Source organism: Bubalus bubalis, chromosome 9, assembly GCF_019923935.1.
Source record: "Bubalus bubalis isolate 160015118507 breed Murrah chromosome 9, NDDB_SH_1, whole genome shotgun sequence".
NCBI lineage: Eukaryota > Metazoa > Chordata > Mammalia > Artiodactyla > Bovidae > Bubalus > Bubalus bubalis.
Window position 1 is genome coordinate 106,594,178 of NC_059165.1, and position 21,645 is coordinate 106,615,822.

Genomic DNA, 21,645 nt, shown 5'->3' on the forward strand with positions numbered 1-21,645 from the left:
AAAGCACCAGAGTAACCCCAAGGAGAAAAAGCATATCTCAAAAGATGCAAAAAGAAACAAATCGATTAAAACAACACCCGTTAATGATAAAAACCCTTAGCAAACCAGGAACAGAAAGAACCCTCCTTAACCTGATAAGGGGCATCTCCCTAAAGCACGCACACACACACACACACACACACACACTTGGACGTACTGGGGACCCTTTTGAGGCACTACTTCAAGTCAGACACTGTCGTGTAGGTGCTGGTCAAGCAGATGGGACCAGAACCTGGAATGGGACAGATAGGCAAAGTAAAGATGGGAGATGTCACCTACTTACAGGCTGAAGGGCATCCCTGTGTGGCTGGAGTCACCCAGGGAGTCGCTGATGCCACTGACAAGTCCCCTCTCATCCTCCACCTCACCTCCAAATGGGCCTCCAGGTGGGGTCGGTGCTCAGCAATGGCATTCGGACCAGCTGGCCACCCGCACTGCCAAGGGACCTTTAGATGCTTGCTTCCTGGGGATAACTTGGAACACAGCCTGCTGGTGTTGAGAACTGTCTGCATTTACCTTTGAGGCAATGTTTCCCAGGTCAGTTCTTTAAGCAAGATTCTAGATGAAGCCTTGTTTAATTAAAAAAAAATTTTTTTGTATGTTATTTCTTTGGCTGCACAGGTCTTAGAGCAGCATGCAGGATCTGTAGTTGCGAGGCATGAGGGGTATTTTAGTTGTAGCATGGGGGATCTAGTTCCCTGACCAGGGATTGGACCCAGGTCCCCTGACGAGTCTTAGCCAGTGGACCACCAGGGCAGTCCCTGAAGCCTTGTTTCAAATCACTAGACTTTCTCAGTCCCATGAAAGCGAAAGTGTTCATCGCTCAGTTGTGTCCAACTCTTTGTGACCCCAAGGACTGTAGCCTGCCAGGATCCTCTGACCATGGGACTTTCCAGGCAAAAATACTGGAGTGGGTTGCCATTCTCTTCTCCAGGGGATCTTTCCAACCCAGGGATCGAACCTGGGTCTACCACACTGAAGGCAAATTCTTTACCATCTTTCCCATAGGACTTCACAAAGAATATTTATTTAGGGAGTGCCCTGGTGGTCCATTGGTTAGGTCTCTGCGCTTTTACTGCCAAGGGCCCTTATCAGGAACTAAGATTTCACAAGATGAGTGGTGAAGCCAAAAAAAGCCTGGCAAAAAATCAAAGAATATTCCTTTAGCAAACACTCATCAATTTCTGAAATCACAGCTGACATGAATGTTAGATATTTATCAGACTGAAGGGGTATAACACTATGCAAATTCCCATCAGTTCTAATGAATCTTTAGTTAAAATACATCACAACCTAAGCGCTGAAATCTCAACCAAATATGCAAGTTGTTTTCATTTCAATACACGCTTGCAGTTGTTAATTAAAGGCCTGTGATTCTGTCATAAACTACTGAGCTGCTGATGTTCAGTAAAAACGGCATGGAGTTCGCTTTAGCTCTGTCTTCTTGCGGCTGCAGAGCAAAAGGGCAAGACAGAGAAGTGTTGTAACAGAAAATGCAGCCAAGTAAAACGTCTAGAAAACTGGTCCATGCTCTTCTGTGAGGCTTGGAGAACGTTTAAGAGCAACAGCCAAGAAAAACAGCACTTATGGATGGCTTCTGTCTATCTTAAACAAACTTATTTCTTATCCCAAGAAATGCTCTAATTTCAGCAGAACGATATCTAGAAGCTTCTGAAGTTGGGCTACCCAAGGTGTGACCTTTACTTTGCCGAGTCCGGCACAGGGAGGTGACAGCCCAGCAGCACGCACAACCGTGTCTAGCCCGTTCCCAGGCTGGAAGCCAGATTTTCAGGCCCGCCCCGGACCCGACTCCCCGGGACTGGCCCGGGGACTGCTGTCTGAGGGATTGGCCCGGGGACTGCTGTCAAGTAGGTTCTGCTGCTGCTGCTGCTAAGTCGCTTCAGTCCTGTCTGACTCTGTGCAACCCCATAGACGGCAGCCCACTAGGCTCCTCTGTCCCTGGGATTCTCCAGGCAAGAACACTGGAGAGGGTTGACCATAAAAAGGAGCATTCTCTGTCAAGAAAGGTTAGTCACTTCACACCTGACCAGGTTTCCTGATACCGACTGTGGGCCAAGCCCGTAACTGGGCTGGGATACGCTGCAGGCACGTCTGTGCATTCGTGGGCCGGCGTTCCAGGCAGGGGATCAGGAGACACACCAGAGACAGACCCGCAGGATAATTTCAGCGAATGGTTAAGCCCTAAGAAGAAACTGCAAGAGAGCTACAGACACTGCAAGAAAGTGATGCTTTATAAGAATCTGTGTACTAAGTCCTTAAGCTGTGGGCCCCTGACTAAAATCCTTCAATCTTGAGTGGTCTTTATAAAGGCTTTATTGATAAATAATTCAGGTGACATACAATCCACCCATTCCCAGTGAATAACTCAGTGGTTTTCCAGCGCTTTCACCAGGTTGTACAACCATTGCCTAATTTTTCACCACCTCAGAGAGAACCCGGGCCCGTCAGCAGTCACTCCCCAGCCTCCCACCCAGCCTCTGGTAACTAGTAATCATCTCCTTCTGCCTCTTCTGGACATTTCACACAAATGGAGCCACATGCTATGTGGACATTTTCGTCTGGCTTCTTTCACTCAGCATAGAGGTTTTTTCTGTTTTAATTGAACTATAGTTGACTTACAATGTTTCAGGTGTACAGCAAAGTGATTCTGTTATATATACATAATTTATATAATATATAGAAACATATATATCCTATTAACGTACTATATATGTTATATGTATAATATATGTATTTCTCAGATTATTTTCCGTTATAGGTTATTGCAAGATATTGAACATAGCTCCCTATACTACACAGTAGGGCCTTGTTGTTAGAATAAAGTTTTCAAGGTTCATCAATGTTGTCGTTTGTGTCAGAAAACTTCATTTCTTTTTATGGCTGAACAGCAGTCCATCGAACAGATGGACCATATTTTGTTTCTCTGGTCATCATCATGGACATTAGAGGTTTTTTTTCCCATAATTCTTGATTTGTGTATTTGTCTATACTAATCCATCTGTCTGCCCAGTAGAATTTCCCCAGTGATGGAATGTTCTACATCTGTACTGTCTAATATGTGAACCACCAGCTGCACGTGGCTGCTGAGCACTTGAGATGTGGCTAGTGTGGCTGAAGAACGCCTTATTTTGATTTTAATTAATTTGAATGTAAATTGTCCCTGGGGGATGAACCACAGTCTATGGCTGCAGAGGAGCTATGATAGCCTGGCCAGAACTGGAGGCTCAATTCACGAGTCACCCTGAGACTGTGGGGCCAAGAAAGGATACTCCAAGCAACCTGAAAAATAGCCCCCAGCTCTAGGAGATCCGCTTCCTGCACAGCCACAGTGAACTACTCCTCAGGTCCCGCCGATCACAGAAGGGGCCCGGATTCCGAAAGAAGTCACACACTGGCCCAAAGGGCAGTCTTGGGGACAGACCCAACCAGAAGACTGAAACTACCGATCACGATGTTATAATTGCAACAGCTCTGAGTGGCGGAGGAGGAAGGGAGACATAAGTAAAAAAACAAAATCAAAAAATGCTGGATGACTATGCGTGAGAGCCCCCAGCCAGGCCCGGGGAGCAGTGCTGAGGAGGGTGGTCCTTTGCGTGGCGTTTACACGCACTCTACTGACAGCAGCTGCCGGTGCTCCTCAGCCCCAGAGCAGGGCTGGCAGAGCTGGGACGCCTCGCTCCTCAGACACGAAGGGAAGCACAGAGGCGCGCTCGAGGCCAGCACAGGGGACAGGCAGGCTTGGAGGAGACAGGGCAGGGTGCTCGGTATGGATTGCCTGGGACGCCTGGCAGCTCTTCCAGCGCTCCAAGAGCCAAAGCTTTTTACACAAGCTGGCACTCGAGCTAATTTGCAGGTACAGCCTAACCCACACCAGAGTGTGTGGCTCTTCCTGCTCCGAGGCTCAGGCACTTCACACAGGCTCTGCTTCAGTCCTTGTCAGCACCACACACCTGAAACCCAAACACCTCAGAGTCCTGTCCTGCACCCAGCCCCAAGGGTTTCAGGAAGGGGACTGGGCCAGTACTGGTTTCTCCCAGCTAACTTCAAAGATCTCCAAAAAGGGTTTATTAGTTCTCCTCAGGAGCGCTGCTCCAGACACCAAGAAGGACGGGTGTTTCAAGGGAAGGATGAGGAGCGGGGTGTACTCTGAGGGTACTCTTGGCCTCTGGAGAGTGGTGCCGCAGGACCACCCAGACAGCGCACAGAGGAGAGCACGGGTGGGGCACTGGCATCTTGACCCTGGAAGATGTGCCCACATCCCTGCCACAGGCTGGACGAGGCATTGGACGGAAACCTGGAACTTGTAGGTAGGGCTTCCAGGAACACTGGGCACCATGGCTCACACAGAGGATGGCGCTCTCTTCAGGGTGATACGAACGATGAGCCTTGTGTTCTGAGTCAGGCCCCAGACACCTGATCTTCCTGAATCCCATGAGATGTACAAGGTAAAAAGGATTTCACTTAATAGGTATCAGTCACCAGAAACTGCTCTTAATTCAACAAAAATACAAGCTGTGTACATTGTGTGTCAGGTACAAGGGCAGTCCTAGCACACGGCCAGAGACCCTGCACTCACGGGAGGAGACAGATGGCAGAGGCCTAGGACATGCCAGTCAGAGACCCTGCACTCACGGGAGGAGACAGATGGCAGAGGCCTAGGACATGCCAGTCAGAGACCCTGCACTCACGGGAGGAGACAGATGGCAGAGGCCTAGGACATGGCCAGTCAGAGACCCTGCACTCACGAGAGGAGACAGATGGCAGAGGCCTAGGACATGGCCAGTCAGAGACCCTGCACTCACGGGAGGAGACAGATGGCAGAGGCCTAGGACATGGCCAGTCAGAGACCCTGCACTCACGGGAGGAGACAGATGGCAGAGGCCAGGAGCCGCCATGGAGCCAACGGGAGCAGCAGACATGGAGGCAGTGCCTGGGGCCTGTGGGTGCAGCGTTCCCTCCCTGAGCCAGAACAGCGTGTGGAGGGGCAGCACGGGGCCTGGCTATGGGTTACTGGGGTGCAACCCTCTCTCTGGACTCCACTAGGCTCATCTTCAAAATAGGAGTGAAGTAAACGTCTGCCTGGGGCCACTGGAAGGTTGGGGCAATGATGCTGAAACTCGCGGAGCTGCCTTGTTGTGGCCCACACCCCATCAGTGCCTCGAGTTTGTGCTCAGTCGTGTGTGACTCTTTGCGATCTTATGGACTGTAGCTGGCCAGGCTCTGTCCATGGGATTTCCAGGCAAGAATGCTGGAGTGGGTTGTCATTTCCTCCTCCAGGGGATCTTCCAGAGCCAGAGATCAAACTAGTGTTTCCTGCATTGGCAGGCAGACTATTTTATCACTGAGCCACCTGGGTACCGGCCTTTAAATCCTCTGTGCAGGTTTGGTTTTAATTTTTATCCTAAAGGCTTGTCACAGACATTAGCCAGAGGCAAATTTGGGTTAAATAAAAAAGCCGATGTGGGGCTGCTTTGGTGGTCCAGTCGTTAAAACTCTGCCTTGCAATGCAAGAGACACTGGTTTGATCCACTCTGGTCCAGGAAGAACCCACGTGCTGTGAAACAACCACAGAGCCTGCGCTCTAGAGCCTGCGCTCCGCAACAAGAGAAGCCTCTATGATGAGAAGCCTGTGCATCGCGATGCAGAGCAGCCCCTGCTCTCTGCAACTAGAGAAAACCCCTGGGCAGCAACGAAGACCCTCCACAGCCAAAAGATAAAATCAACCTTTAAAAAAAAAAAGAAGCAGCTGATGTGCCATCTCCTGCTGTGAGCGCCCCAGGAGGCCCAACCCCCAGGATTGCTCACTGGGCAGAGGCCCCCAGGAACCCAGTGCAGGGTCAGGACCATCAGCAGTTTTCTCTGGGCCAGGACTTGGTCATTCCTGGTCAGGGGGTTGGGGAAAGCTTAGGCAGAACTGAGATCTCGCTTCTTTCCTTTGTGGTCCGTCCTGAGACGGGAAGGCCGGCAGCCCGCGTGTTGGACACACAGTACTCCCATGACTGCGCTTCCTACTAATATGAAAAGACGCCTGGCCACACTGAACCTGACGTTTAGGCAGCTCTCGGCAGTCGTGAGGGCTTGTTTTTCAAGGCTGAGTGGTGCTGCTCTATCCTGATGCCATGCCCCAAAATGTACCAGGCACCCTGATGTTTGAGTCAATCAGTGGAAAGGAAGCATGGTTTTCTGAAAAAAAAAAAAAAAAAAAAAAAAAGCCCAGATCTGACACATGGCCTATACTGTGGGCCCCACAGCTGCCTTGGGACTCAGGCTGGGTGGGGTCAGAAGCCCTGAGTGTGACCCCTACAGCCTGGGAGGATGGGCCAGGGCAACAGCGTGGGCTAAAATGGACACCTCAGCCAGTCCTGATGGCAGTAAGTGTCAAGCCGTTCTTTTTCTCCTGAAATTGCTGAGTTGGAAGCTGACTAATGGCTGTCGTCACGTCTGTACATACAGAATCAGATGAAGCAAAAGCAGATGCGCCCAGACAGCGCAGCCGCGGCACTCAGGAAGCAGTTTTCTGATCAGTCTCAGCATCTCGCCGATGGGAAAAGCTTGTCAAGAGCCACAGCTTCTTGAGATGACCGCTGATGAAACGACTTTTAAAGATTGGTTATTATTTGCATAGCTATGTTGTCAATAAAAACCTCAAGGATCCACACAGCCGAGGCGCTCTGACGACAGGGCCGACTGCTGGGGGCCGTGGGGAGCCCCCGAGGGCTGCTTCTCCCCTCCAGGGGCAGCTGGGGGCAGCTGGGCAACAGCACGCCTCAGAGGGAGGCAGCAACACCGCACGGCTGTGAGGAGGGTGACTGTCACACAGTGCACATGCTCAGGAGCCATCACACAGTGCACGTGGTGCGCAGGAGCGCGCGCCTGCCCAGGCGCTCCAGGCGCTGCACACACACCGCGTGGCCCGAGGGCAGTGGCTTCCAGCCCACGGGACTCCTGGGTTGTGCTGCTTTTCCGTTGCAGGAATGCTGCTTATCTGGTTCACACAGAGCTCTGGAGGGAGGTGCTGTGAGGTGTTGAGAGCAAACTTGTTTATAAACCCCCCAAAAGCCCAACCTTTGTTTATTGGAAGCCATAATATCTGCACCCCATAATAGAAATAAGGAACACAAATAAAAACATACATGAATAAAGAACAGAGCAGACAGACCACTAGACATTCAGACACTTGTGAGAAGCACCTGAGCAGGAGCTCAGGGGTGGGGCATTATAGGCCTGTCAGGCAAAGGCCTGTCTGCACGGCTGGACGACCTGGCTCTGGCCGTTGGAGGCTGAGGAAGGTGAGGAGGGCAGCCGGCAGGAGTGGGCGGGGATCCAGGTCAGGGGCTGAGGTGGTGAAAAGGGATCCACGTGGGGAGGAGGAGGGATACACACGAGAGGGGAGGGGTGACTGATTAAACAAGTAAAGCACCAAGGATGACGTGCGCAGGGTTCTGACTGTCAGAGAGGTGAGTGACCAATCCAGAGAGAGAGAGAAATAGAATGAACCCTGTGGTGCTGAACTGGGATTAAAGACACTGAAATGAGCGCCTTTCCTGGTGGTCCAGTGGTTAGGACTCCATGCTTCCACGGTAGGGGGCATGGGTTCCACCCTTGGTTGGGGAACTAAGATTCTGCGAGCTGTACCGCATGGCCACAAACAGAGAGAGAGAAAGAAAAGAGATAATAGTAACTCACTGTGTTAAATAATACTCCATGAATCAATAGCGATACAAAACCCAAAAATGAATAAATGGGAAATTTAATAAGGAGTGGTCTTAGAGTACCTCCAACAGAATACTTAATACAAAGGGAAAAGGAGCGACTTTAAAAAGGAGAAGTCTGGCAGACACCACCTTACTTGAGTTATCAAAGTTAACGTCACCAAGAGGGGACAGAGCCACTGTGGGCACCACTGACCAGTCTTTGCGTGAGAAGAGGCATGGCTTCCTTTTGAGGATGTGCAGTAGAAGTCTCATCATGAGGGAACACCACATAAGCCCAAAGGAAGAGGGCTTGCCTGTGATCTTCCAGATGCTCAAGGTCATGAGAGTCAAGGAAACACAGGGGTCTTATCACAGATGCAACAAGACCAAAGAGATGTGACAAGTGAAGGCAACATGAAGCCTTGACTCTTTTTGTCCTTTTCTCTAAAAGACATCACTGGGACAACTGGCAGAGCCTGAATGAGATCTGAGGGCTCTGTGGTGGGTGACGTATCAGTGTTCTTCTTCTGACCATGATGGTTGTTCTGTGGGTAAACAGGAGACGGTGCCCTGTTCACTGGAAATGTGCTCAAGTGTGGAGGGGTCATGAGGCATCACGGCAGCAACTTACCCTCCAACAGTGCAGAGAGAAAATTTATTTGTGCTATTCTTGGAACATTTATGTAAATATGTGATTGTTTCAAAATAAAAAGTTAAACACGCATAAACAAGCTTATCAGAACAAATGTAGACCACTCAAACTATAGTGGCTTTGTAAACCAAATGGAATATAAGTTTCTGGGTTACAGAGTGCATAGAAGGTAAAATAATTAAAAAAGAAATACACCACAAGCTGGGCTTCCCAGGTAGCGCTAGCGCTAAAGAACCTACCTGCCAATGCAGGAGATGTAAAAGATACGGGTTTGATCCCTGCGTCAGGAAGATCCCCTGGAGGAGGGCATGGCAACCCACTCCAGTGTTCTTGCCTGGAGAATTCCAAGGACAGAGGAGCCTGGCAGTTACAGTCCATAGGGTTGCAAAGAGTCAGCAAGGATTGAAGCAACTTAGCACATACATTCATACCACAGGCTAGTTCTTATGAAAAGTCCCAGTTTAGGAAGATGAAAACGTGTTGGAGGTGGCGATGGTTGTACAATGATGTGAATGTACTTAATACACTAAACTGTACACTTAGAAATGGTTGAAGGGGTAAATTTTATGTTATGTATATTTTATCACAATAAAAAAATATTCAAACTGTGGGAGGAAAAAAAGAATATTATGTCCTTACAGCATTTGGGTGAAACATAAATAGGTTTAAAATTGAATTTCTCTTTCAGTCATCAGATAACTATTGGAGGCCAGCACTGCACCCATAACCTTACATCTGTGAACTCACACAGTCTTCAGTCATCATGAGCTAAGTGTTATCACTGTCCCCACTTCACAGGGAAGGACTAGGGACAGGAGCATTTTCAGTCACGTGCCAGGGTGATGGAACCAGAAGCAAAAAGGAATTCAGGCCATGTCACTGCCCTCTGCCACTGTCCATGTCAAGTATACATCAATCTTGCACCAATCTTGCACCGCTTTTGGAGTTCCCTGGTGGATAGGAAACCACCCACCAATGCAGGAGACGTGGGTTCAATCCCCAGTCTGGAAAGATCCCCCAGGCCGGAGGGCAACTAAGCCTGCACCATCACTACGGAACCTGCATGCTCTGGGCCCGCCAGCTGCATCTGCGGGAACCCGTGCACGCCTACAGCCTGTGCTCCGCAGCAAGGGGAGCCCACACAAGGCAACGAGGACCCCGAAATAACTGAATTAACAAATAGAAAAAGAAACATACTTTTGTACCACATATGTACTTTCTACAAGCCCCAGTCTAACTGAAGAGCTGTGCTCTAAAGTGACACACAATGTTCAAATAACTGCTCTCAAGAGACCGACTCACTCTAAGGAATCAAGTGACAACCCTTCTATTGAGGACTTTAGTTTTAAAGATATCTTCACCATATTTGCTGGCTTCTCTTATAAACCATCTTCAGGGGGCTTCCCTGGTGGGCCAGTGGATAAGAATGCAGGGGACACAGGTTCGATCCCTGATTTGGGAAGATTCCACATGCCGTGGAGCAACTAAACCTGTGTGCCACAATTACGGAGCCCGTGTTCCAGAGCCCACAAGCCGTGACCGCTGAGCCTGTGAGCTGCAGCTTCGGAAGCTCACGTGCCTAGAGCCTGTGCTCTGCAACCAGAGAAGCCCCCACAATGAGAAGCCTGTGCAAAGAAGAGCAGCCCCTGTTGGCTGCAATTAAAGGCCTGTGAGCAACAACGAAGACCCAGCGCAATCAAAAGTTAAAAACAAACAAACAAACCTTCAAACTGTTACTAACCTTTACCAAGTGATCAAGGCCAGAACTATCAGTGGTAGGATTTATTGACAGCACATACCTCAGACATGATTTCTGCCAAAGACGCACAACCTCAGTCTAATTGTGCAGAAGCAACGGACAAACAACTGAAGGACTCTCTATAAAATGACTGAGCAGTCCTCACCACAAGTATGAACGTCATGAATGAGGAACAATGACGGAGAAAACTTCACAGATTGGTGGTAACTAAGGAGACACGATGACTACATGCAACGTGGATCCTGAAGCAGAAAAAGGGCATTTAGGACCAAACCCAGGGAAATTCAAACAGGGCCGGTTGCTCAGTTACAGAGCATTGTACCAACGTCAGTTTCCTGGTTTTAATCACTGCACTATGGAAACAGTGACAGACTTTATTTTCTTGGGCTCCAAAATCACTGTGGATGGTGATTGCAGCCGTGAAATTAAAAGACGCTTACTTCTTGGCAGAAAAGCTATGACAAACCTAGACACATATTAAAAAGTGGAGACATTACTTTGCTGACAAAGGCCTGCACAGTCAAAGCTATGGTTTTTCCACTAGTCATGTACAGATGTGAAAGCTGGACAATAAAAAAGGCTGATCACCAAAGAATTGATGTCTTCAAACTGTGGTGCTAGAAAAGACTTGAGAGTCCCTTGGACAGCAAGGAAATCAAACCAGTCAATCCGAAAGGAAATCAAGCCTGAATTGGAAGGACTGATGCTGAAACTTAAGCTCCAATACTTTGGCCACCTGATGTGAAGAGCTGACTCACTGGAAAAGACCCTGATGCTGGGAAAAATGGAAGGCAGGAAGTGGAGGAGGCGACAGAGGATGAGATGGTTGGATGGTATCACCGACCCAATGGACCTGAGTTTGAGCAAACTCTAGGAGATAGTGAAGGACAGGGAAGCCTGGCGTGCTGCAGCCCATGAGATTGCAAAGAGTCAGACATGACTTAGTGACTGAACAACAACGGTTTTGAGGGTGTTGCCACTAGAAGAAGCTGGGAGAAGGGTATACGAGAATGTTCTGCACTAGTTTTTCAACTTTCTGCAGGTCTAAATTAGTTCAAAATAAAAAGATTTTTTTTTTAAACAAAAGAACTTCCAATGGCAGAAACTTCCATGGGGCTTACTTTGGAAGCTTAAAATAACCAAAACAAAATTATTCTACTTTCCAAATTCTGTCATGGTAGATCCTTTTGTAAAACAATGGAATGCCACAATGCCTCTGAGGTCTTATACACAGAATGCAGCTGCTTGTTACTCGCTGGCAACAGTACTTCTCCGGTTACAAACTATGAAATAAATGAGGGTAATACACCAGAAAGCGGGGCTGTGACAAGTCAGAAGTGAATCATCTGAGTCACTGCTGCCAGAGAGGGATGTGACGAGCAAGATGGCTCAGGATGCGTGTTAGGGCTGAGCCAGGACCAGAGGTACGAAGCGGCTGTGGGCCTGGATCCACACTGGAAGCGCCTTCTCAATGGCCTACCTGTCTTTTCCTTGATCTCACAGAGCACGCTGAAGAGCGCAGGCTTCATCCGATGGCAATTCAGAGCATGCTTTCTGAAAGAGAGGGGACAGAGGCGCGTGTGAGAAGGTGAAGAGTCATTCTGGGCACAAGAGTAAAGATCCTCCATATCGAGCCTGCCAGTTCTGTTGAAGTTTCCTATGAAAGGACAGAACCGTAGCATTTCAAATAAATTCAATTTGTACCAAATCCAAACAGTAATATTCAAATATTCAAGACATTTCTCCTTAAACATCGCAAATTCAAATAACACAAATATGAAATTTCAAAGTCCAGTAATTTGAAAGCTGTTTGTATGTTGCCCTAAAACCCCAACGGAACTATCCCAGGGTCCTGCAATGTTAATTTAGCAGGACTGATGCTGAAGCTGAAGCTCCAATACTTTGGCCACCTGATGCAAACAGCCAACTCATTGGAAAAGACCCTGATGCTGGGAAAGATTGAAGGCAGGGGGAGAAGAAGAGGGTGACAGAGGATGAGATGGTTGGATGGCATCACTGACTCAAAGGACATGAACTTGGGCAAACTCCGGGAGATGGCGAGGGATAGGGGAGCCTGGTGTGCTGCAGTCCATGGGGGTCACACAGAGTCAGACACGACTCAGTGCCTGAAAAGCAGCAACTGAGCAGCTTCTAGGTGCCACACACAATTCCAGTGTCACACAGACACAGATAAGGTCCCGAGCAATTAGGATGGAGACGATGAGACACCACACGAACAAACATACCCCATCAGTGGGGCAGGTGCTTTCTGGTGACTTAAGCTAGAGTGACTAGAAGGCTTGTTGGAGTTTGCATGTCTCTAAGGTGACATCAAAGCCGAGATCAGAGTGACAAGGAGAAGTCAGGCGGGAAGAGGTCCAAAGAGTAAATGTTTAGGCAGAGGAAACAGCCAGTGCCAAGGCCCCAGGTGTGGGGTTTCCCTGGTGGTCCAGTGTAAGAATCTGCCTTGCAGTGCCAGGGATACTGGTTCCATCCCTGGTTCAGGAAGCCCTCTCATGCCCCGTGGTGCCACAACGGCTGACCCTGCGCCTGGAGCCCACGTGCAGCAACTACAGAAGCCTACAGGCCCGAGAGCTTGTGCTCCCCAAGAGAAGACCCTGCAACGAGAGGCCCAAGTGCCACAGCTAGAGAGTAGCCCCGGCTCTGCGTAACTGGAGACAGCCTGCGTGCAGCGACAAAGACACAGCACAGCCAGAAACAATAAAGAGTGTGTAAAGAGACCAGGATGCTGTCGGGTAAGGGGAGAGGGAGACAGCCGTATGGCTAAGTTAGAGAGGCAGGCGGGCCTGACTGGAGAGTCTTGTAAGTCAGGGCAAGGACTCCGGCTTTTGCTCACCTGTGATGGAAACTGTGGCTGGCAGAGGAATGGCCCCCATAGATGTCGGTATGGTGATCTCAGAACCACTTACAAGAAAAGAACTCTCAAGAAGATTGATGTTAACGACTTTGAAGTGGAAGGATTAATTTGGATTACACAAATGGGCACAATCTAATTCATGTGTCCTTTTTGTTCCTTCAAATTGAAGTACAGTAGAAATGGCAACCCACTCCAGTATTCTTGCCTGGAAAATCCCATGGACAGAGGAGCCTGGAGGGCTACAAGTCTATGGGGTCGCAAAGAGTTGGACGCAACTGAACACACACACACACACATACATACATACATACATAGCTGCTGCTGCTGCTGCTGCTAAGTTGCTTCAGTTGTGTCCAACTCTGTGCAACCCCATAGACGGCAGCCCACCAGGCTCCCCCGTCCCCGGGATTCTCCAGGCAAGAACACTGGAGTGGGTTGCCATTTCCTTCTCCAATGCATGAAAGTGAAAAGTGAAAGTGAAGTCGCTCAGTTGTGTCCTACTCTTAGCAACCCCATGGACTGCAGCCCACCAGGCTCCTCCGTCCATGGGATTTTCCAGGCAAGAGTACTGGAGTGGGGTGCCATTGCCTTCTCCAACATACATAGCTGATTTACATCTAATCATGTGTTCTTTAAAGTGGACAAACTCTCCCAAATGTGGTCAGTAAAAGAAAGGCAATGACATAGAGTCAGAGACACTGTGTTGTGGGCTTTGAAGACGGAGGGACTGTGAGCCAAGGAATGCAGGTGGAAAAGGCAAGGAAGTGGCCACTGTTCCAGAGCCTCCTGTAGGAATTCCCTGCTGACACCTTGATTTTAGCCCAACAAGAGCCACGTTGGACTTGGAACCTACAGAAATGGAAGGCCCTAAATTTGTGCTTTGTAAGCTACAATGTGTTCATTCGTCACAGCTGGCAACAGAAAACACAGGAAGCGACGGAGGATTTTACAGGGTGGTTTCATGTGATATGTATTGCACTTTTATTAGTGCTGATTTTTTTGAGATATAATTCACACATCATAAAGTTTACCATTAAGGGTATATATAATTCAGTGACTTTTAGCTAATTCATCACATGCAATTCTCACCACTACCTAATTCCAGGACACTTTCATCGCCCCAAGGAGAAATCCTGTTCTCATTAGTAGTCATTCCACATTTCTGCCTCCTCCCACTCAGCAACTCCTGATCTGCTTTCACAGATTTGTCTGGACATTTCATATAAAAGGAAGTCATACAGCATGTGGTCTCTGGTGACATAGAGCACGTTTTCAAAGTTCATCCAAGATACTGTGTATCAGTGCTTCCTTCCTTTTTACAGGCAACTAATACTCCATTCGGAGAAGGCAATGGCACCCCACTCCAGTACTCTTGCCTGGAAAATCCCATGGACGGAGGAGCGTGGTAGGCTGCAGTCCATGGGGTCGCTAAGAGTCGGACACGACTGAGCGACTTCACTTTCACTTTTCACTTTCATGCATTGGAGAAGGAAATGGCAACCCACTCCAGTATTCTTGCCTGGAGAATCCCAGGGACGGGGGAGCCTGGTGGGCTGCTGTCTATGGGGTCGCACAGAGTTGCACACGACTGAAGCGACTTAGCAGCAGCAGCAATACTCCATTGTTAGATTATATTTTCTTCATCTATTAATCAGTTGATGGACATTTGGGTTATTTCCATCTTTTGATTATTATTAATAATGCTGCTATGAACATGCATGTGTACATTTTTGTGCGACCACATACCTAGGGAGAATGGTTGGATCATATAGTAACTCTACGTTTAACTTTTTAAGGAAATGGCAAACTTTTGCAAAGTGGCTGCACCATTTTCCCTTCCTATCAGCAACTTAAGAGGGATTCAATTTCTCCACATCCTCAGCACTTGTTACTTAAAAAAAAAAAAAATTATAGCCACCCCTGTGGGTGTGAGGTGGTATCTCACTGCGGTTTGGATTCGCATTTGTCTAATGGCTAATGACGTTGTACATCTTTCCAAGTATTTATTAGTCACTCTTTTTCGGTTGTACTGGGTCTTCACTGCTGAGTGCAGGCTTTCCCTAGTTGTGCTGAGCAGGCTTCTCATTGTGCTGGCCTCTCTCGAGGAGCACGGGTTCTAGGCGTGTGGGCTCCCCTGGCTGCGGTGCGTGGCTCTGGGCCAGTAGGCTCCAGCAGCCGTGGCACCGGGGCTCAGTAGCTGCGGCTCTCGGGCTCCAGAGCGTGGACTCAGAAGTTGTGGCACGCGGGCATAGTTGCTCCAAGGCTTGTGGAATCTTCCTGGACCAGGGATCAAACCTGGGTCCCCTGCATTGGAAAGTGGATTCTTATCCACCATGCCACCAGGGAAGGCCTATCAGCCTTCTTCTTCTTCTTTTTTTCTGGTGTATTTGGTCTTTTTAACATTTACTGGAGTATAATTGATTTATGGGCTTCCCAGCTGGCTCAGTGGTAAAGAACTTGCGTGCCAATGCAGGACACCATGGATTCCATCCCTGGGTTGGGAAGATCCCCTGGAGAAGGAAATGGCAACCCACTCCAGTATTCTTGCCTGGGAAATCCCGTGGACAGAGGAGTCTGGTGGGCTACAGTCCACGGGGTCACAAAAGAATCGGCCACAACTTAGTGACTAAACAACAACAACAACAAATCGTTGGTTTACAATATTGTGTACTTCCAGGTGTACAGCAGGCTGTTCTTTAGAAAAATGTCTATTCAAATCCTTTACTTACTTGACTGCATTGGATCTTAGTTGCAGCACTTGAGGTCTCCGATGTGTCCTGTGGGATCTTTTGTTTCGGTCACGGACTCCGCCTTTTGTTTTGGTCACGGGCTCCGCCTTTTGTTTCTCGGTCACGGATTCCCTTTTTTGTTGTGGCCTGCCGGCTCCAGAATGCATAGGCTCAGTAGCTGCAGGGTGAGGCCTTAGTAGCTCTGTGGCAAGAGGGATCTTAGTTCCCCGACCAGGGATCAGACTCTAGTTCCCTGTATTCCGATTCTTAATCACTGGACCATCAGGGAAGTCCCCTTTGTTCCTTTTTAAATTAGGCTCTTTTTTATTGTTGAGTTGTAAGACTTATATATTCTGGATACTAGATGCTAATATGATTTGCAAACTTTTTCCTCCTATTCTATAAGCTGTCTTTTGACTTTATAGTGTACTTTGAGGCACCAAAGTTTTCCATTTTGATGAAATCAAATTTATCTCTTTTTTCTTTTGCTGCATGTGCTTCAGGGGTCATATCTAAGAAGCCGTTGAGACTGGAGGGCCTTGGGGGTTTGAGCGTTGAGCACGTTTGGGGGAGGGTCTGGAAAGGAGGGCTGTGTTTTGATCAGGTTGTACCTGAGATCCCTATAAGCTTCCCAAGAGGAGGAATCAGGAAGGCAGATAGTACACAGACATGGACTCAAGGCTGGAGATCAACGACATAAATGTTAGGAGAAGCACTGACTGGAACTGCCACCCAGGCCAGGCAGCATAGTAACCATTTGTGTGTTATTTTACGACAGGAGGTCCTGGTAAGAAATATAGAACTAACAAGCCACCACCAACGGGAACGGGAAGAACATGCAAAAGGTCAACAGGAGACGTCACATGTCCTACCAACCTCCCAGAATCCTCCTCGCTGGAATCCACCTTGGCTGAGTGATGCATGCACCACCAGGAAGGACCCCGAGTCAGAATGATTGGCCAGAGACAACCTGGAAACTAACCCTATCACCATAAAACCTGAGACTGTGAGCCACGTGGCAGAGCAGTCCTCCTGGGTTCCCTTACCCTCCTTCTCTCCGCTCAGGCACCCCTTCCCAATAGAGTCTCTTGTTCTGTCAGCTCGTGTGTCCTCTTGGACAATTCATTTCCTAGTGTTAGACAAGAGCCCACTCTCTGGCCCTGAAAGGGGTCCACCCTGCCTTCCTGCAATGTAAAGATGGAGCCCTGGGCATAGAGATGGCACTTTTAAGTCACAAGACTTGAGGGAATCACCACGGGAGAATGTAGATAGAGGGACCCAGGCCCCTGGCTCAGCCATCTGCTCTTGGAGAGGCCAAGCAGATGAGAAAGTCCTGCAGAGGAGACTGGGGCCCAAACTGCCAGGTGGGAGGAACCAAGAACAGTTTCAAAGACAGAAGCGTATTCTGTGAGAAATGCCTCTGAGAGGTGAAGCAGGAGAAGAGACGTTGGATTTAGCAACATGAAGGTCACTGGTCACTGACTCAGCAGAGGGAGGAGAAGGCTGGGAGAGGGTGGGTGGAGGTGGGAGAGGAAGTGGAAGTAGCAACCACAAACTCTGACATTATCACAAAAAGCAGCAAAGAAATGCACCAAGTGCTAAAAGAAAGGGTGTATATTAATCATGTTGAGAATTTTTCTTATTTATTTTTAAAAAATTTATTCATTCCTTCATTCATTTGGCTGCACCGGTCTTAGCTGCGGCATGTTCTGTCTTTCATGATGCTTTGACTTTGACATCCCGGGGCAGGGAGAGACCGACTTTCCCAGGGCTAGCTAAATCCACACATACTTGTCTGAGAGTGTGTCTTTCATATGCAAACTCAAATCCAAGGCCCATACTCCTAACTACTGCTTTAACTCTCAGCACCAGTCAAGATGCCCCTAGCCCTAAATCACCCCAGGTGCCAGGTACCAGATGAGCAGAGAGAAACTGCTGAAATTATTGAAACTATCCAGTCCCAAATTTGCTCGGTTGTCTACCCAGCCTCACTGCTTCCTTCTCACACGTGCACGCTAAGCCGCTTCCGTCATGTCCGGCTCTTTGTGACCCTATGGACTGTAGCCTGTCAGGCTCCTCTGTCCATGAGATTCTCCAGGCAACGATACTGAAGTGGGTTGCCATTTCTTCCTCCAGGGCATCTTCCTGACCCAGGGAGCGAACCTATGTCTCTTATGTCTCCTGCATTGACAGGCGGGTTCTTTACCACTAGCGCCACTTCATGGAAATCATAATAAAGGCTCCAGGCCATGCTTTCTCCTCACGTCTGCCCATATGGCGCTTCCCCATGTAGCCCTGCACGGCGTGGACTGCCTTCTCTCAGGAATTTTAAGTGATAAACTCTTTTTTTGAGGTTGTCTCTGTCTTTCATCTTATTATACCTGATTAAAAACAAATCCTAGGGATTTCCCTGGCAGTCCAGTGGTTAAGAATCTGTCTTCCAATGCAGGGGACTTGGGTTTGATCCAGATCTCACATGCCTCGGGACAAAGCACAGAGCAACCACAGGGCCGATGTGCTCTAGAGCCTGTGCCCCACAACTAGAGATCCCCCACGCTCCGCAACTAGAGAAAAGCCGGCATGCCACAATGGAGAGCTCATGAGAGGCAATGAAGACCCAGGACAGCCAAAAACACAAAATAACACCCACCCAAATCCCAGGCACAGGTCAAAGACAGGGAGAGTGAAGGGAGGTTTTTGTTTCTTTGTGTGTTTTTAAAGATGGGAGACACTAGCTCATGTTTATATGCCCAAAAGCCAGTCTAGGGAGGGGATTTGGCAACACAAGAGAGAGAGTGAGCATAACTGTAATCTCCAGGGTGTATATATATGTGAGAAGTCAACATACAAATTTGATTGTTTGTAGCTAGGCTTCAACAGTACATGAACTGAGAAATTCCAGATGTACAAGCTGGATTTAGAAAAGGCAGAGGAACCAGAGATCAAATCGCCAACATTCACTGGATTATAGAAAAAGAAACAGAATTCCAGAAAAACATTTACTTCTGCTTCATTGACTACACTAAAGCTTTTGACTGTGTGCGTCACAAAAAACTGGAAAATTCTTAAAAAGGTGGAAATACCAGACCACCTTACTTGCCTCCTGCTAAACCTGGATGCAGGTCAAGAAGCAATGGTTAGAACCAGACATGGAACAAAAGACTGGCTCAAAATTGGGAAAGGAGTACATCAAGGCTACATATTGTCACCCTGCTTATTTAACTTACGTGTAGAGTACGTCATGTGAAATGCCCAGCTGGATGAGGCACAAGCTAGAATCAAGATTGCCAATCTGAAGAGGAAAAGCAGATGGGAGAAATATCAATAACTTCAGATATGCAGATGACACCACCCTTATGGCAGAAAGAGAAGAGGAACTAAAGAGCCTCTTGATGAAGGTGAAAGAGGAGAATGAAAAAGCTGGCTGAAAACTCAACATTCAGAAAACTAAGATCATGGCATCCGGTCCCATCACTTCATGGCAAATAGATGGGGAAACAATGGAGACAGTGACAGACTTTATTTTGGGGGGCTCCAAAATCACTGCAGATTGTGACTGCAGCCATGAAATTAAAAGATGCTTGCTCCTTGGAAGAAAAACTACAAATCTAGGCAGCATATTAAAAAGCAGAGACATTACTTTGCTGACAAATGTCCATATAGTCAAAGCTATGGTTTTTCCAGTGGTCATGTATGGATGTGAGAGTTGGACCTTAAAGAAGGCTGTGCACCAAAGAACTGATGCTTTTGAACTGTGGTGTTGGACAAGACTCTTGAGAATCCCTTGGACTGCAAGATCAAACCAGTCAATCCCAAGGGAAATCAATCCTGAATATTCATTGGAAGGACTGATGTTGAAGCTGAAGCTCCAATACTTTAGCCACCTGATGCGAAGAGTCTACTCATTGAAAAAGACCCTGATGCTGGGAAAGACTAAAGGCAGGAGAAGGGGACAACAGAGGATGAGATGGCTGGATGGCATCACCTCCTACTCAATGGACATGAGTTTGAGCAAGCCCCGGGAGATAGTGAAGGACAGAGAAGCCTGGCATGCTGAAGTAAATGGTATCACAAAGAGGTGGACACGACTGAGCGACTGAAAAACAACAAAAAGCCATTATTTTAACATTTACTGCTGCTTTAAATGTTTAAAAGCATTATGACACCTATAATGCTGTCATCCAAGCATCTGTTATTAAAAGATGCTGCCGAGGACACATAATGTACGTGAAAACCAGTAACTTCATCATGGAAGCCAAATGTGATTAACACCATGAGAAAGGTCAAACATCTGCACAACTCACTATAATGTTGATCTAAGGGAGCGTGCCCTCATTTTCAAATGCTTTCCAAGTTCACCACGTGCCCCTGCGGGATGCCTTTCAAAAGGTTAGGGTTGGGGTGCAGAACTAAGATACACATCTCTGAAGCCAAATATGAGAAGGTTAATGGGCGATGAGATTCGGCGTTCTGTAAAGCTGAACCCAAATGTTAGTCTTTCTTACACAGTGTGCAGTAGTTGATCCCACAGGATATTATGCCAAAATGCTTTCCTTCCAGAGAAGCAGTTATTATCATCACAAAAATGGACTCTGGTTAGAGCTTGTTATCCTCTGTGAGGTAATTCTAAAAATCCAAGGAAAGAGGAAAGAGAATAAAGGTGGCTGCTTTGCTTCTCAAAGGGGATTCTAGGAAAGTTTATTCCCAGGTCAGTTTCCTGCTTATAAAACATCTTACTTTAGATACAGTATAGTGCTCGCTTCGGCAGCACATATACTAAAATTGGAACGATACAGAGAAGATTAGCATGGCTCCTGTGCAAGGATGACATGCAAATTCATGAAGCATTCCATTAAAAAAAAAAAAAAGATACAGTATAAAGGCACCTTGGAATGAACACAAAGTGATTTCACAGAATGTTTTTTGTGGTTTATTATGAACAGTAAACAAATGTCTCACCTTCCAGCATGTTCCTGATCTAGAGGTGATTAGCTGACAGCAAACCATTAATGATCTCATAAAATATGACAGACCAGGGAGTTGACAGCGTCACCAGAAAGGATGGATTATTTTCTTCGATGGACACACCCTGAGGTGACCCCCACTGAGTGTGATCTTCTCTCCTTGAGTTTGGGCAGATTCTGTGACTTGCAGGGCAGCAACGGTGATGATAGAGTCTTGCCTGCAGTTATGTTACATTATGTTATGACTCTAATATAGTAGACTGGGGAATGCAACCTGTCGTCTCTGAAGCCAGCTGCTATGTTGTGAGAGGGCCATAACGCGGAACTCTAGGGAGTCTCAGAGTTGAGAGCAGACCCCATCTGACAGCTGGCAAGAAAATAGGAACCTCCATCCTATAACTGCAAGGAACAGTTCTGCCAACAACCCTATGAGACTGGAAGAGGACCCAGAGCTTCAGATAGGAACACAGACCAGCTAACACCTTGCCTGATGCCTTGCGAGACCCTGAGCAGACGACCCAGCTCACATGTGCCCACATTCCTGCCCATGGAAACTGAGATCACAAAGGTACGTTGTTTTAAGCCATTAGGTTTGTGGTAATTTGTTACATAGCAACAGATAACTGACCAGATAGTAAGGCGGTGAATGGGGACTGTGGGCAGAAGAACAAGGTCTGTGTTGGCACCTCTAGCAAGCACATGACATGTTCTGCCCAACCAAGTATCTGCATTAAAACAAAACAAAATGTTAATATTTATGAAGAAGTAAAATTCCAATGAATTAGAAATCATAAATCCTTTAAATAAAGAACCTTCTGAGGATAAACTAAATTGAAAAACAAATCTGTGAATATCCTTTTAAAACCAACCTGTAACAAAGCTATTATCACATGGAATCATGCCAGAAAA

General features: G+C 47.6%; 1 protein-coding gene, 1 long non-coding RNA gene and 1 other non-coding gene across 7 annotated transcripts in view; 2 read left to right on the plus strand and 1 right to left on the minus strand.

The window, feature by feature from the left end:
- Positions 1 to 16,873, plus strand: part of LOC123335188 — a 30,693-nt gene extending 13,820 nt beyond the window's left edge. Inside the window, exon 2 of the long non-coding RNA XR_006553575.2 lies at positions 16,551 to 16,873. This is a non-coding gene — a long non-coding RNA (uncharacterized LOC123335188). The remainder of the gene's footprint in view (positions 1 to 16,550) is intronic.
- The window catches only part of PBX4 (PBX homeobox 4), a 54,996-nt gene that overhangs the window by 21,067 nt on the left and 12,284 nt on the right, over positions 1 to 21,645 (minus strand). For 3 of the 5 annotated variants that reach the window (XM_044948385.2, XM_044948384.2, XR_006553574.2), the window contains exons 1-2: positions 15,773 to 16,557; positions 11,646 to 11,719 (exon numbers count right to left, since the gene is read on the minus strand). In XM_044948385.2, coding sequence (XP_044804320.2) covers positions 11,646 to 11,719; positions 15,773 to 15,939 — 241 coding nt within the window. In that variant the 5' untranslated portion in view covers positions 15,940 to 16,557. Of the gene's footprint in view, positions 1 to 11,645; positions 11,720 to 15,772; positions 16,558 to 21,645 lie in introns of those variants that run through there. The other 2 variants (XM_006080366.4, XR_003111611.3) reach the window with 1 other exon arrangement.
- LOC112587219 lies at positions 20,525 to 20,631 on the plus strand. The gene has a single exon (XR_003111735.3). It is a non-coding gene; the product is annotated as a U6 spliceosomal RNA (small nuclear RNA).